General features: G+C 41.7%; 1 protein-coding gene across 1 annotated transcript in view; it reads left to right on the top strand.

The window, feature by feature from the left end:
• Positions 1-16,190, top strand: part of LOC108935404 (centriolin-like) — a 115,955-nt gene that overhangs the window by 54,671 nt on the left and 45,094 nt on the right. The window contains exons 11-18 of the mRNA XM_018753978.2: positions 473-640; positions 1,452-1,535; positions 2,100-2,213; positions 7,260-7,490; positions 8,804-9,034; positions 10,160-10,282; positions 10,833-11,117; positions 12,879-13,125. Coding sequence (XP_018609494.2) covers positions 473-640; positions 1,452-1,535; positions 2,100-2,213; positions 7,260-7,490; positions 8,804-9,034; positions 10,160-10,282; positions 10,833-11,117; positions 12,879-13,125 — 1,483 coding nt within the window. The remainder of the gene's footprint in view (positions 1-472; positions 641-1,451; positions 1,536-2,099; positions 2,214-7,259; positions 7,491-8,803; positions 9,035-10,159; positions 10,283-10,832; positions 11,118-12,878; positions 13,126-16,190) is intronic.

The raw sequence follows: 16,190 nt of genomic DNA on the forward strand, positions 1-16,190 counted from the left end.
CAAATAATACATTATATATTTAAATACAGGTATATATGTATATATGTAGGGGGGTGCGGTGGCATGGCGGGTTTGGCCTGTGCCTGCTCTCTGGTGGGTCTGGGGTTCAAGTCCCGCTTGAGGTGCCTTGTGACGGACTGGCGTCTCATCCTGGGTGTGTCCCCTCCTCCTCCAACACTGTGCCCTGTGTTGCCGGGTTACACTCCGGCTCACCGCAACCCCGCTTGGGACAGTCAGCGTGTGTGTGTGTATATATGTTCGTGTGTGTATGTATATTTTTTTCTTCTTTCTTTTTCTATTTTTGCCTAAAATGCTTCTGTTTCATTTCTGGTCTCATTCTGACATATGTGATCCTAAGACACTTTCCGAGCAGATGTAGAAATTAGCCATCTCCCGCACTTTCGTTGTGTTTGAAAGCGAGGGGGTTAAGTGATTTTAAAATGAGCCTTACATCCATGTTTTCTGCTTCCAGTTGCTCCTCAGGGAGAACCTCGTGCAGAACCTGAAGGAAGAGACTGCGCAGCTGACAGCCCAAATAAAAGAGCAATCCCAGGACATTAACAAGCTGAACAGTGAGAGAAAAAAACTTGAGCTGGAGATGACGGTTGTCATGGAGAAACATGGAACGGCACAACGAGAGGTACATGTGGGGCAGGACACAGGAAGCAGTTTGTTTTGGGCTTTTAACGGCTTCGTTGTCATACATCATGTGGGAAATTAAGGGCAATTGTTGCCACCTCTGTTTACTGGAGGTCTGGTGTAACATCTGCATGGATTATTTAAAACAGGTTTTCGCATACGGTTAATAAGTAGCCGCCATGTCCACACTCAGCTGAGCCCTAACAGCGATCATGGGGGAAAAGTCACTTGAAAATGGACTGTTGAGGTCCTGCCCTGCCTTAAAGGAGTGGTTGAATTAGGAAAGATTGTGAGAAAATAGGGTTTCGGTGGAAAGTGCCAGCACACTTGTTGAAAAGAAACTAATATTTTTAATGAAAATTTTTGATCAGGAAATTAGTTGACGTGTCATCCCAGCTCTTCTGCTGTAGTTCCCAGAAATGTGGGACACTTGAGGGCTCCTTTGCTTTTACTCTTCTGTCCAGTGTGTCTGACACAAGTGTTGCCTCAGTGTTGTACTCAGACTTTTGACTGGTAAAGTATACCTTAATTTAAAATTACTCTGTATCCGACTGCAAGTGGACATGAGAGGTGGGAATTTATTTATGTGCACGAAGCACATTCAAAAACACCTTCAAGGTTTCTTAGATTTCTAAGGTTTTTTTTCATACATTTTGAGGAATAACACCTCAGTCATGGACTGTTTGGATTTATAATTGAATATGTTTCAATCGTGTTTGTTTCATTTATCTTTAAGCCTACGTTGGGAAATAGTTTGAAGATTTAAGAATGAAGTGTTTTCTGCATTCTCTCTGTCTTTTGCTGGTAAGCAGGTGAGCTGTCGAGATCAAGAGGTACTGCAGCTGAAGACTGATTTGAAAATGGTGGAGGAGAAGTTGCGCGGTGCACAGGAGGAGGTGAGTGTCGCCCCTCCCCCGGCCTCTCCCAAAGGTGCCCCATGTCAAGAGTTTGTTTACTGGGCCATGAAAAATGGATGAGTGCGCTTTCTGGAGAAGAGGAATCGTTGTCGTCATTTAGCCCCGCCTTGAGCACAGATGACCGTTGAGCTCTAGTTCAAAACACTTCAACTGGTTCCTCTCCCTCCCTTGCCTGCTCGGCCTTAGCGAGTCCGAGGTGGGCAGGCTCTTGGAGCAAACGAGAGGCCTCCGCAGCAAGTCGTGCAAGCTGCGCTGCGGGAGCGGTGCCGACAGGCAGGGGGAGGTCTGAAACGGGAAGAGAGGGAGAAGGAGAATGCTGAACGACAGCTTCTCGTGGTTCAACAGCAGGTGCCATGCTGTCTACACAGTGCCCCTCAAAGTCACAAATTCGGTGGTTTTTTTATTCACAGACCGTCGTAGTGATCATTTAACAAACGGTAAACATACACTATGCAGTATTCTGGGGCTTAACATTCACACATATCCAGCATAGACGTGTGTATTCTGAGATATTTTTTACTTTAATTTTGTTCTGCTATACAGAAGCAGAAATCTTTGCTCCTGCAAGGCCAACTCGATGAAGCACGGCAAGAGCTGCAAAAGGTCCGAGGTGCAGCGCAGGACCACGGGCTGCAGGTCGAGGAGCTGCAGAACAAGGTTCAGCACACTAAGGCTTTGCTCACTGAGGCTCTTCACATGGTAGAGAACCTAGGAATATATAACACCTAACATAACGATCCCCAGTTGTCACAAATTTAATGAAAAAATCTTTTAAAATTAAATTTACAGCTTACAGTTTTGCCCTAATCAACCTACACCGTAAAGCTCCTTATAATGATCTACCCATTTATACAGCTGGGTAATTTTTACTGTATCACTACAGGGTAAGTACCTTAGTCAAGGGTACTACAGCAGGATTTAGGATTTAAACCCGGATCCTTTGAGTGGAATGTGGCAGCTCTAACCACTATGTTACCTGCTGCCCATTACCTTCCGTCAGTAAATATATTGTATGCCTTAACATGAGACCAGCATTAACGTCCATATTATGAGTTTACATGAGAGAACCTACAACATTAGAAGTGTATCATTCATGGAATTTCTTGTTTCTTTCCAATGCTGGGTGAGATTTTGAGGTCATATAGGCACTTTAATGTTCTAATGATTGTCTGGTAATACCCTCATCTGGCAACAACATTATTAATCCAGAACGACTGACTGAATTTTTGTTTTAGATTGGGAGATGGATAGAAGATCGAATATTATAAGTAATATGGTGCTGTCGAAACTGCAGATTCATAACTACAGCTGGCAGAGTTTATGACATGTGAACTGGCCTGTGAGAGTCTTCAGAAGAACCCCTAAACAAGTGATTGTTTTCCCTAAATCTGTGAACTTTTCTCAAACATGACACAGTGCACTTGCTTTCCCTTTTTCTATTATTACATGTGTGACCTCATTGCTTGTCACTGGCTCTTGTTTGTCAGATGTGCTGTTGTCCATGTCACACTGGAGCATATGAGTTAGAAATGAGAGAATACCGAATGCTAAAATATTTTAAATTCTAAAAGCATCTGGACTGCAAGAGGGCGATGGGTTTGCTGGCCCTCATACCAGAGGAACATATAAAGGACACAATTGCTTCAAGGTCCAAAAATGGCTTAAATCATGGGAACATTTTTCACTGACACCTAAATTGGACCTAAAATGAAGTCGTGTGAACCCAGCTTAATTTATGGACTGGTGTAACAGGAAACTTTTTTTATACATTGTTTTTCTTTTTATACATTGTTTATACAACTTTCTCTTGTTAATAATTAAAAAAAAAAGGCTCTATACAGATACATTGTTTAATTGGCAATACCAGTGATGTTCACAGAAATATTGAAATGGAAGGTAATGACATCTTCTGTGTAGCTAGGAATTCTGTGAACTGTTGATTGAATTGACTTAGCATCACAAAGTAGAAGACATTTTTAAGATACACTACAGGCAGCTAGTAGTGTGTAGTGGTTAGAGCTGCTGCCTTTGGACTCAAAGATTGCAGGTTTGAGTCCAGCCTCCAGCTGTTGTACCCTTGAGCAAGATACTTACCCTAAATTGCTCCAGTAAAATTACCCAGCTGTTTAAATGGGTAAATAGCTGTAAGTAGCTTAGCATTGTAAGTTGCTTGGAGAAAAGTGTCAACTAACATCGTGATTGAAGTGCCACCGAATAGAAGCTGACTCATAGTGATCACTCATATGGTTTCCATGGCAAAGAAGGGAATGGAAGTGGTTTGCCAGTGCCTTCTTCCATGCAGGGGTGCAAACAGATGGAGAACATGCAAATTCCACACAACCTGAGCTGGATTTAAATCCTTTGCCCACCATGCAGCTCAGGATCTGTAAGGCACTAGCCTTACCCACTGCAGCACCATGATTCAGCACATGTCCCTGTGAATATCAGTTTCTCAGATATACACCTTCTGTGCAGATATATATATATAATTAAATATTTAAAAAAGAGCTGAGACTGTTCCAGTCTTTCAGTTATAAACCACTCTGAATAACAGCAATGACAATAATAGTGATTGCTGTCCAGTAGATACTGATCACCAATGTCAATCAGACAGTGGATTATAATCTGGTTTTTACATCTTTAATCTGAATTTGTATCCAATAAAGTGCTATGAGAGACAAATGTGTTATGTGTACCTAATTTTTATGCTCCAAATCTGAGCTGTAATATTATACAGTAATAATTAAAATGAGATTGAGTTTTGGAGATTTTTTTTGTATTACTGAACTAGCACCTATGCATATAGTTTACACACACATTTTCTGAACCGCTTGTCCCATACCGGGTCGCGGGGAGCCAGAGCCTACCCGGCAACACAGGGCGTAAGGCCGGAGGGGGAGGGGACACACCCAGGACGGGACGCCAGTCCGTCGCAAGGCACCCCAAGCGGGACTCGAACCCCAGACCCACTGGAGAGCAGGACCCAGTCCAACCCACAGCACCACCGCACCCCCCTCATATAGTTTACTTTACCTTATTAATCTGGTACATATAGTGGAATGTGAAGCTTTTGAGAACGAGTACCCCTGGAAACATCTCGAATGAGTCATTTCTAAGAAAAGCAAGCAGGGCAAGTTCATAAGTCAGACAAGGACAACATCTTCATATAACCTACAAATAATTAAGTCACTGTGCTGCGTTGTTATGCATCATGTGGAAGACACAAATAGACAAGATGAAAGGATTGTAGATAACAACAGGTCCAGATGACGTTTAGAGATGTTTTCCATTTTTTCCGCTTTCCTCCTATTTTAATGGGTGAATTGAAAAGTGATGTTTTAACCACAAGGTCTTTATTACAGTCACAAGAAGAACATGTTACGATCATTAAACTCATTAAATGTCGTTCTTAAAAAAAAAAAAAAAAAAAAAAAAAACAAACAATTGGTTTCATCCATTTAAAGCTTTCTTTCATTAAGCTATAATAATATCTGCAAAGTTTTCCTGTGTAGTAGTGCATCTGTAAAAGTTTGTCTTTTTAATTTTCTTCATTCAAAAGATGTATTCCTCATGTAAGGTGGTTAAGCAGGTAGGGGATTGTGTCTGGGTGACTGGGTGATCTCGGCTGTTGTATCTGCCAAAAGTGGGGGCAGGTGACATTCATTTTTGTATCAGCAGTTTCACATCGAAGGCAGACTTGAATGCTCCAGCTACTGTTTGTCTTATCATCGTTCTTTTTAGTGGACCCCCTCTGTCCAAGACCTCTTACAATGTGAGGATTGTTACCCTACATTAATTTTACGAAGAGTACAGTGGATCAATCACATGATAAGTCTTGGCAATAGCAAAGAGAGATGGATGATGGAGGTTAAGAACATTGAATGACGCAACAGAGCTGAGGCACTGATTGTCATAGAAAGGCAAAATAAACATGAAATTTTTGTGCACAAAAAAATAAATAAAGCTGAATACTAATTGTTCCTTCCTGCCTTTTATTTTGCCAGCTCTGTTGGATTTTTATATATAGCAGAAATTGTATGCTACAGTTCCTGCCATGCATTGAGTAATCTTCATCTGTCGCGACAACAGTGATGTTCAGTGTAAAGCGGTGTATTGCTACCACACCCCAGTTACTTCCTGTTGTCTCTGAGACCATTGCTGTCCCCCCCCCCCCCACCACCACCTTCACGATCACCAATTTTTTCCAGCCACAATTTTATGCATTCCAAGTAGATGTATATCCGCCGAGTGCTTCATTTCCATTCTGTGGATGGATTTACAAATTCTCCAACCACAGAAACCTTATATAAACCATGACAGTACAATTTTATGTACTGTAATGGAATGACAGGTGCGATTGTTATTCTTCCTTCTTTGCCTGGCTATTTCTCACTGGGGGAATTTTCCACCCAGGTGAAATTTCTGAAGAGCTTGAGTAATTGCTGAATATTTTTCAAATGCGGCCCTTGTACATCTCAGATAACCAGGGTCACAGAAATCATGTTACCGCCTGCTCAAGGTACAGATGCAGTAGAACAATCTGTACTCTGCAAATCGTCACTGTCTGCAGACTGTATAGCATAAACTACTCTCACTGGTGCCGACACAAAGTACAGAGCTTTCCGCTGACATGTAATGCCTCTTAGGGGTTTATCTTGATAGTTTTCCTTTTTCACAACTTAAATGTGTGAAAAAAATATGTTTGAGACATACACTGTTCAAATGTGCTCAAATTAAGTGGTAGTTGAGTCTTCTTAAAAAGTTTGAAACTTAATAGGATTTCCATTTTCTTTGTTTCCTTTAGCTTTACTGCCTAGTAATGCGCTGTTGTTGTGGGTTGTACCTGAATGTACCTACTGTGTGTGTGTGTGTGTGTGTGTGTAAAACTTTAGCGGTTAGCATTTGGAGCTTACAGTGTTGTGATTTGGTGCAAATAGTATGATATATGTTAGAACTGTATTACTTAAATACAGGAGCATCACAAAAAAAAAATGTTATTTTATGTAATGTTATGTTATATATAAATTTATTTATTTATTTACATGAAAAAAATACAGGTTTCAGTAAAATGGTTAATATGGTAAAGTTCAGCGTGATGATAAACAATGCCTCTCACTCATAAAGTATTGTGTCATAAAACATCCCTTACAATTGCTCTTCATTTTTACTGTTCTTGGTGAAGTCTTTGAACAAAAACTTGCACATATTTATAGTTTTTCAATCCATTTTATTATAATAGGTGCTTTTAATTGTCTTTCCCCAGAATATGTGTAACATCAGTGTTTTCATCAACATAGTACAGTATAGAACACACAGTAGTACAAAAATGGTAGCATAGTGTAGTTGCAGCTGACAGCGTAATGGTTAGATCTGCTACCATTGGACCCAAACTTTGTAGGTTTGATTTCCACCTGCAGCTCTAGTACCTTCGAGCAAGGTATTTGCCCTATATTGCTTCAGTAAAAATTACCCAGCTGCTTAAATGGGTAAGTGATCGTAATTACCTTAACATCGTAAGTCGCTTTGGAGAAAAGCATCAGCTAAATGAATACATGTAAATGTAATGTAAAATAAGCAACTGAGATGAGTATGACATATAGTTTTATATCCCTGTACAGGTTTTTGTCAAAGTTTGAATTTGTTTCAAGCTGCATTGCAGATCGTGTCTTTAGCTAATGTATGCATTTCTTTTTGCACGCACAGGCCAAGCAAAAGGATGTTCTTGTGAGGAAGTGCATCACCGAGGCATCCATCTTGGAGCAGCAGATTGAAAAGGCCCAGGCAGAGCTAAGGGAAAGCAGGGCTTTGGCCCAGAACCAAGAGTTGGCATTGGACATCTTTAAACGGAAATACCAAAGTGCCATGGAGAAGGTGCAGCAACAGGAGGCCAAGATTGAGGCTCTTGAAGAGGAGGTCCAGTATGCCAGCAGCCAGGTAGTGAAGCACTCTAGTGAAAAGCACAGAGTTGTTGGTTTATTTCCTGCCACAGCTATCACACCTTTGACAACTGTACTGGACTTGAAGGGCTCTATTTAAAATATCCAGTCATCTAGTCCTTTGTTGGCAAGAGTTGGAAGTATCAATTCCACAAAAATGGCCCTTGTCTCCACATGAGCTCCATGCTACCACCTTTTCATTTATCCATTTAGCAGATGCTTTGCCCATGGTGACATACAATAATTATTCACTAGTACTTCACTGACTGCTTTGTCCAAGGCAGCTTAAAACATTAGATACTCTACACTAAATTCCCTACAGTCGTTTACCCATTCATGCAGCACAGTGATGTAGTAGACATTCATACGCTAAGGGTAACCAGTTCACCTGAAGCACATTTTTAGAGTCTTTGGACTGTGTGAGGAAACTCAAAGGAGAAACTCCGCAAAGACTGAGTGTGGAATGAACCTATACCCGATTGCATATTCTACTTGCTACCATAGCTACCTGCTGTGGCGCCATGTTGCCATAATGCCCTAATACCTTTATAATGCTGTTTATTTCTGCTGTGGTCTGGCCCTCCTGAGGAACGAGAGAGGAATACACGGTGCAGCTCGGACTCAATCGTGGAACCATTAGCGCTTTTCTGTTCACAGTAACAATTCCTCTTATTATCAATTAGATTTGATATGTTACTCATGTGACCTCTGGTGTGTGCAGTAAAGGCACACGGGGGACTATTTTTAATTATCACTGATAGCAGAATACCATAATTGCCTTCATGTGACTCCAGCCAGCTTGGCTTGATGAAAATTATTCAAGATGTGCCTGACTTAATGTTCCAGATCTTTGCTTATTAGTCCTGTTCATTAATAAGTTATCAAGGTATTGAATGTGGAGGATATTAAGATTTTTTTTTTCTTACCATTTACTGCTTTTAGTCGTTTTTCCACATTTTGATGGAACCTTCAGTGCGAGGTTTGGATTTGTTGCAAATTAATGGAATTTGAATCACCGTCTGATAACAAGTAACTTGTTCCTCTTAAGTGCGATCATTTTCCGCCTTGGGGAGGTTGTTGTGGAAAACTCAACTGTTCAGAGTGGAAATTTCAACTTCTACTTAGTTTTCCCAGGGAAATAAAGCATTTTATAAATATAAAGTAGGCAACACATTTAAGTGCCTCTTGCCTTTTTAAGGCACACCAAATTTGATTTTAAAGGAATATTGCTCTAGGCATGTTAATGTACCTGGAGTGTAAGGTATGTGGATTGTAATCTCCGCTAAACAATCAGTTTCTTTCTGTGGGAAGGTTTGCCAAGCCCAGGAGACGGTGAGCAGCCTGAGAGCGGAGATCCTGAGCCTGGAGAGGCGCTATGAGGAGAAGTGTAGCCATGTGGAGAACTCAGAGGAAGCTGTGGAACAGCTGACCGAGGAGCTGCAGTCCAACCGAGAAGACCTCAGGATGAGCAGGGAGCAGATCACGGAGTGTGAGCAGCTGCTCCAAAAGCTGGGAGTGCGAGTGAGCGAGCAGCAGAAAGAGGTGACGTGTGCAAAGCAGGCCTTTCCTTCGCACATCACTCCTTGTCTTTACAGGATGTCAGGTTGGGTTAAAACAAATCCTGCTGTTTGCCTACATTCCTCTAATTACTATAACTTCACTCCTGCTTTCATTTCGCATTATTACTGTTTTAATAAGAATTTTGTTTTCATTATTTCTGTGCTTTTGTCTTTCTGACGTATACTACGTTATACACAGTTTGAAGTAAATCAGAGCTAGCATTATGCTGGTTTTGGCTCGATTATAGATTTTTACCATGTTTGGCAATAAATGAATCATTTTTATTACTGAGAAATTTAATTTGTATGAACTTAACTGCTGCCTACAAGGTCGGACTGGCAGAATGTAATTTTAATCAAATAAAATTTAATTTGTGTGTTATAAAAGAGTAGCCAATTTGCGTTGGCTGTATTTGTTACGTTATTACATTTAGTAATGAGTTTGAATTTATTGGTTTTATTGAGGGGTGTACTTGTACCGGTTTGGTGCTTTAATAAGTTTCATGCTCTGAAACGTATCGTTCGTCTGCACCTTTGCTGTCTCAGTCCTCCGCTGTCTTTATCCGAACACTTGGTGAGTCTGCACACTTCCACTGAAATCTTGACTTCGCTAAAGGTACACTGGGCAGCAGAGACTTTATTTACTTTTCTTTTTCTAGTTAATGACAGAACTGGGCCACAACAACACACAGTTGGAACACCAAAGAAATGCAATGACACACAGATACATAATACAGTACGTGGGTAAAAGGTTACAGTATTTAACAAGGGTGGCCATGTAGCACTAAAAAGCTCCAAAATGGGTAATCAGATATTCCAGAATTAATTAGAATTATGATCTCAAAGATTAACTTCTCTGGTGGAAGTAAGTTAGACCGTTAATTCAAGCACACATTTGCAGAGGGAGTAATAGGGATGTGTAACCTGGCGGTACAATCTGGAAAATTTCCAGTTGTACAGTTGGCTTTGGGCAACAGAAATTATTGATATCATGCATTGCAACAACATCTATATAAAAAATGAACTTTTTTGTAGAAAAACAGTGTTACACCTTCATATTAAATAGTTTTTTTTTTTTTTTTTTTTTTTTTAATAACTCCTGAAACAGCTATCGGGTCGTGCAAATGCCTTCTTAAAGCTCCAGTCAGAAATGGCATCATACCAAATGTGCCACAGTTACTCCAATGAAGAATACAAAGCCCAGCAGCGGCAATGCGACCTCTTACGCGAGGTGAGTGTTCTCATGGTGCACACTGTTGAGGGGACTTCAGCTTCAGCAATACACTGTGGGTCAACTTTGCTCAGGGTACAGTATTCATACTGCATATTGCTGGCACACATATATCTTCATACATGTCAGCATCAATATGGTCTCCTGATGCTGAATCCCATGCTGCGAGGCATGGTTAATCATAGGGGTGCTCTCTGACATGATGGAGACACCAAGGGGCAGTCGCGGTGGGCTCAGATTTTCAACACGGCTGATAGCGAAGCTGCTGATAGAGGTGGAATGCAGAGAATAGACTGAATGGATCGTGTTTACTCAGTCCCCATGGTTTCCCTAGCTCTTCAACATTCTGGAAAGATTAGTATCAATTAGTATTGCTTACTTTGTTGACGTCTGTGTGTCGTGTGGAAGGTAAATTGAATCAAAATAAATGGACAAACAGAACATCTTGGTACTGGTGGATGCCCCTTTGCTAGTAAATTCTGTCAAAGCACTTCTTTGTAACCAGCTAGGTTATAGAGTCAAAGGCCGATGCCTGTGTTTGTCGACATAGGAGCTGGAGTCTGTGAAGCGGCAGCGCTGCAAGCAGGCCGACAGAGCGGCGGAGTCCCAGGAGGTTGTCGAGGCCCTGAAGGCCGAGGCCGCCAGCATGGGTGTACAGCTGCGGAGGCGCGAGGAGGAAAACCGGGCCCTGGAGCGCACCCTACAGTCACTACACCTAGATGTGGCCTCCACCCGCCAGAACCACAAGGTAGTGCTGGCCCAACTGGAGCAGGAGGTGGGCCAGCTAGAGTCAGACCTTGCCGATGCTCGGAGAGCCTGCATCCAGAAGGAGCAGGTACCAGTGCTTTTTCTCCTCTGGGGAGTAAAGTGAATAAATAAATGTAATATAAATGTAATGTAAGTGCCGTATCTGAAACATTGATTTCAAACCAAGAGCATGGTAATTGTAGGGGAAAATACCCTCTGGATTTCTCATTTTAAAACCAAGAATTCCAGAAACAAGTGTTTAAAACCAAATTTCTGAACAATTCAAAACCAAGATTTCCAACCCAGAAAGTGGAAAAGGGGGGTATAAATCTGTAAGTAGGAAAACAGTGCTGTAACTTTGTATTGACAAATAAATGTAAAAGTAAAAATTTCTGATTGTATTGCTCTTCATCAAATAAAAGACTGACACTGATTTAATTCCACGCCAACATTGATTCTGGATACATGTGCGTGAAAAGATGCATAACATTAGAAGTATTTTATAAGATTAAGTACAAGAACGATAAATTGTGCCCACGGTCCCACTTTTTTCTTTGTGTGTATAATATGCAGCTAGATATGTCCTTGGGGTAAAAATATAACGAACAGTCTAACAATCATAGATTTCCCAACTAATTAATGAGGCATGTTGGCTACAGAAATACAATATTGAATCCTGGTCTTGCTCCAGGCATTGGAAAAAGCTGTAGAATGGAAGTGCTGCTCAAAACGGTTTTTATTAAATTTTAATTTGTTTCTTGTAGGTGCATAAATTAATTTTCATACATTTTGCTCAGCGTTCAGACTTATTTGTTGAAGTTACAGAAGTACTTGACAGTGTGGCCTTCAGTTAGGTATTTTACCTTAGAATGGGCTTGTTAGTTGCTCAGAAGCATAGAAATGTACCTCATACAATTATCTCCCACGGTTTCTGATTCTTTACGTCCCGCTGCTTTCCTTTTCTTTGTGTCACCGGGCAGCATTGGACAGGCTGCCAACTTTGCATTCTGAGAGAAAGATCGGACAGGAGTCTGTATCGACATCGGAGCCCGTAGACTTGTTCTAAAGAGCAAGCAACGTGGAATGAAACGGGATAATTAAATGTTGACCAGAAATACATGCACACATTTGAATGCACATTTGTAGTAAAGTTTAAGGTTCTTCTTTGCGTCTTTAATAGCCCGCCAGACAAATTAGAGTGGAATTATAGGAATTTTTGTCAGATGACTGCAGTTTGCAGTAATTAAGATGAGAGGACACTAACCATCCGGTTGGAGCAAATGCGATGGAACAGGGCAGGGAAGTGAGGTGTGGAACCTTGCCAGCCAGAGGCAAACATCTGTGGGCCACGAGGGGCATTATATAAGGAGACGGTGGTGGTGGTGACATTGTTTTCAGTTAACATTTCTTTATTATGGTAACGTTTTAAACAGAAGTTGAACGCTTACTGAACGTGGTGTGAAAAAACTGAAATATCACGTTTTTTTTTTAATTATTATTTTATTTAAAAAAAAAAAAATTGCTATTTCCTAGGGGGGCACAGTGGTGCAGCAGGCTTGACCGGGTCCTGCTCTCTGGTGGTTCCGGGGTTTGAGTCCCGCTTGGGCTTCCTTGCAACAAACGGGTTAGGCTCCGGTTTGCCGCGACCCCACTTGGGACCAGCGGTTTCAGTCAATGTGTGTGTGTGTGCTATTTGCTATATTACTAAATTACTTTATAAGGTGTTAAATGAACAAAAATGTTTTTTCATCTCTTGCCTCAGTGAATTTGATACTTGATCACAGAGGTTTGTCAAGAGCACTCGGTGAACTGAGAAGGCCTTTCCTCCACCTTTTCCTTTGGCCATCAGGCTCTGCGAAGGCGGGACGACCTCCTGAAGAGATCCGAGGCCGATCTCATTGAGGCGAGGGAGGCTATGGACAACAATACACTGGAGCTGCGGCGACTGCAGGGTGCTGTCGAGGGCCTGAAGATGGACGCCCAGGTGCTGCAGATGGACAAGAAGCAGAAGGGGGAAGAGAATGTGGCCTTGAGGGCCGAAGCCAGGAAACTGAATCAGGAGCTTCTGGAGCTCCAGCGGCAGCACAGAGACATGGGTAAGGTTTGCAGTCACTTTATCAGGCTTTTGGTGGACCTGATCATCACATGCAGAACTTCCAGTGGCAGTACAGTGACTTAAACATAACACTTTTTTATGCCCTGCTCTTACATTATTTATATTGGTTGTTTTGGGGATATTTTACTGAGAGAAACATAGGTGAAAAGATACAAAAATGAGTTAACTCTTTCACGGGGGCACGGTGGTGTGGTGGACTTAGCCGGGTCCCGCTCTCTGGTGGGTCTGGGATTCGGGTCCTGCTTGGGGTGCCTTGCGATGGGCTGGCGTCCCATCCTGGGTGAGTCCCTTCCCCCTCCAGCCTTGCGCCCTGTGTTGCTGGGTCAGGCTCCAGTTTGCTGCAACGCTCCCTCGGGACAAGCGGTTTCTGCCAGTGTGTGTGTGTGTGTGTGTGTGTGTGTGTGTGTGTGTGTGTGTGTGTGTGTTAAGTACAGTTTTTGTTGTTTCCATTTGTAGTGAACACTTCTTAAATTAATATTAACTTTCAGAGTCAATTGTACAGAATTATCCTTTTTTATGTTTTTAAATTACAGAATACTGACATATATTGTTTTTTTAATATAATTCGGTTTTCTTTGTAGCGATACATTTAAATCTTAAATAATACAATAATATGAAAAAATCTTCACCTACAAAAATATAAAACCCTGTCAAACTGCAGTTGGTGTTTTCGCTGTGTCAAAGATGAACCAACGCTTCATTGTTATTACTGTTTTATTTCAATCAAATAGTTTATTAGACAGATTGTGTGGATGGAGTCTTTTTTTTTTTTTTTTTTTAAAACACAGACAGGAGGAGTGGCTCATCACAAGCCCAGGGTCTTTATATGGCTCAATTCTGAGCCTCATAAACTCCTTGGCAGCACAATTCCATAACTGTACAGGCAGCGATGCTCTCCAAATATGCTGCAGTTTTGCTACTCAGGGCCCATGTGTCCTTTGGGATGTGTGTCATGGGTGTACATTGTTAAAAGTCATCAGTATTACCTTGTCCTCACTTTGGGAAGGTCAGCTAATTGTGGCGGAATCTAACTGCCTGTCCTCATCGAAAAACACACTCTGACTTTTAACCATGGTTAGGTAGCGTCCTTTATGTTCTCACTTATTGAAGAAAAGGATGAAAAGAGGCATCTGAAAGGTTGGATATATATTCTTTGTGTGGGTCCATTTAGGCTGGAAGATTTTTTTTTTTTTTTTTTAAGGGGGAGGTTTCTGGTTTACGTGTCCTCATCCAGCCTACTCCTTCGGGAATTATTCATATTAGTTTTTAATTAAGTGAAAGAGCAAAGTCCTGATCTCCCAATGAGCCATAGCCAGAGATGAAGAGTGCAGATTGCATGCGTTCACCTCCTGGGCCCCACGGGGGAGATGGCTGCACTCCCGCTTTGCATGTCTTTTCGAGGAGCACAAAGAAATCACTTATGTTTATTGTTATTATTATTTTAATGAGTGTTTGTCCTCCGAAAGGCACCGTTATTAGCAGCAGAAAAAGAAGGGATCCGATCTCGCTCGGTTACGAATTTACGGACGCCAGCGGCCCTCGTGAATATGCGCTGGGTTATTCCCCGACCCCCTCCGGTGCCGCTGCTCCGTGGCCTTCCCGCAGCAGCTGTTGCTCCCAGTCAGAGCCCTGGACGCAAGCCCTCCCCTAATGACGGGCACATGTCGCCCGTGTGTGATTCCGCAGACGCGTCTGGTAATGATTCACCTTTCCTGCTGCTCGATCCCGTGCAGAGATCTCATCACTGGCAGCAGCGGAGGCCTTTTTCCCTTTCCTCTCCACCCCTTTTCCTAGGTGCCTGCACTGTTGCACGTGCTGAATTGTCTCATTAAGAATTAACCTGTGCATGCTCAAGCCCCCCAGGAGGTCGTTCCCTGCAAGAGCCCACCCTCCGTTCCAGGCACCTCAATTGTCCCGAGTCACACGTGTCCCTTTGTCAGCCGAGAGGTGTTTATGATGTTTCCGTGGTGCGCCGGCTTAGAGGACCCGCTGTTTCACAGCACTGCCTCATCAAGCGCTCCTCGTCTCCTCGTCTCCGCACCGCTGTACTTCAGAGTGCTTTGCTTTCCCCCTCGCTCTTTTGTTTTAATGAATCATTTTCACTAATTCAAGAATGGTATTTTTTTTAAATGTGGAGAAAGATTGTCAAAAATCGAGTTAAAAAGACTTCTATTTCGTTGCATTGTGGTCAGCACAACACAATTTATACACCACCTCAACTTGAAGAAATGCAGAATTTGTTTTTTTTTTTTTTTTGTATTCTTTATTTTAAACTTGACCCCTGAAGAATTTACCCAGTTCTGTTCTTTGTTTTTTCCCTTTCCCATAGTCTCTAATTGCCAAGATTTATCAAGACGCGTGCAGTTTGTGTAATTTCCTGGGCTCAGGTGCAAAGCTGTCCACTCCAGCACTTGATGAAATCATACAAGCTAAAGAGCAGGGCTTTATATGGAGAGTGATAAATCTCACCTTGCTGACTTCACATCTATTATCTGTTGGATATCTCATTAAACTGGCTGAAAAACAATTACGCTGAAGTTTGTGTGCTACTTCCAGCATGAGCTCTGCTGTGTGGGGCATCCACATATTGTGGATAACTGTTATTACCACTTTTGTAAGAGGAATGTGCGCCTCTGTGTGTGTGTGTGTGTGTGTGTGTGTGTGTGTGTGTGTGTGTGTGTGTGTGTGTGTGTATATATATATATATATATATACAGTATGTACATACACACACACATCATTTCTATATTTTTTATATTATTTTATACTTTTTGTGTGATTCTTTCAATACAGTATATGGTAGCTTATGCGTGTAGAATAGTCACGTAATTAGTATTTCTAATGCTAAGTTGAGCACTATGTGACATAATTAAGAGTAACATAGATTCTTGCCATAGTGCTGAGAAAGCATCATTTTCAGCTGCTTTGGAAGTTGTTGCTCTGTGTTCCTCAAAAATGCCACAGAAATGTGTCTTAGCCATATATTTCAAGAAAGAAAGTTATCTAATGATAAGGAGCTCCAGTAATTTCATTTTTCTTAAATTC

The sequence above is a fragment of the Scleropages formosus genome, chromosome 9 (assembly GCF_900964775.1).
Source record: "Scleropages formosus chromosome 9, fSclFor1.1, whole genome shotgun sequence".
Taxonomy (NCBI): domain Eukaryota; kingdom Metazoa; phylum Chordata; class Actinopteri; order Osteoglossiformes; family Osteoglossidae; genus Scleropages; species Scleropages formosus.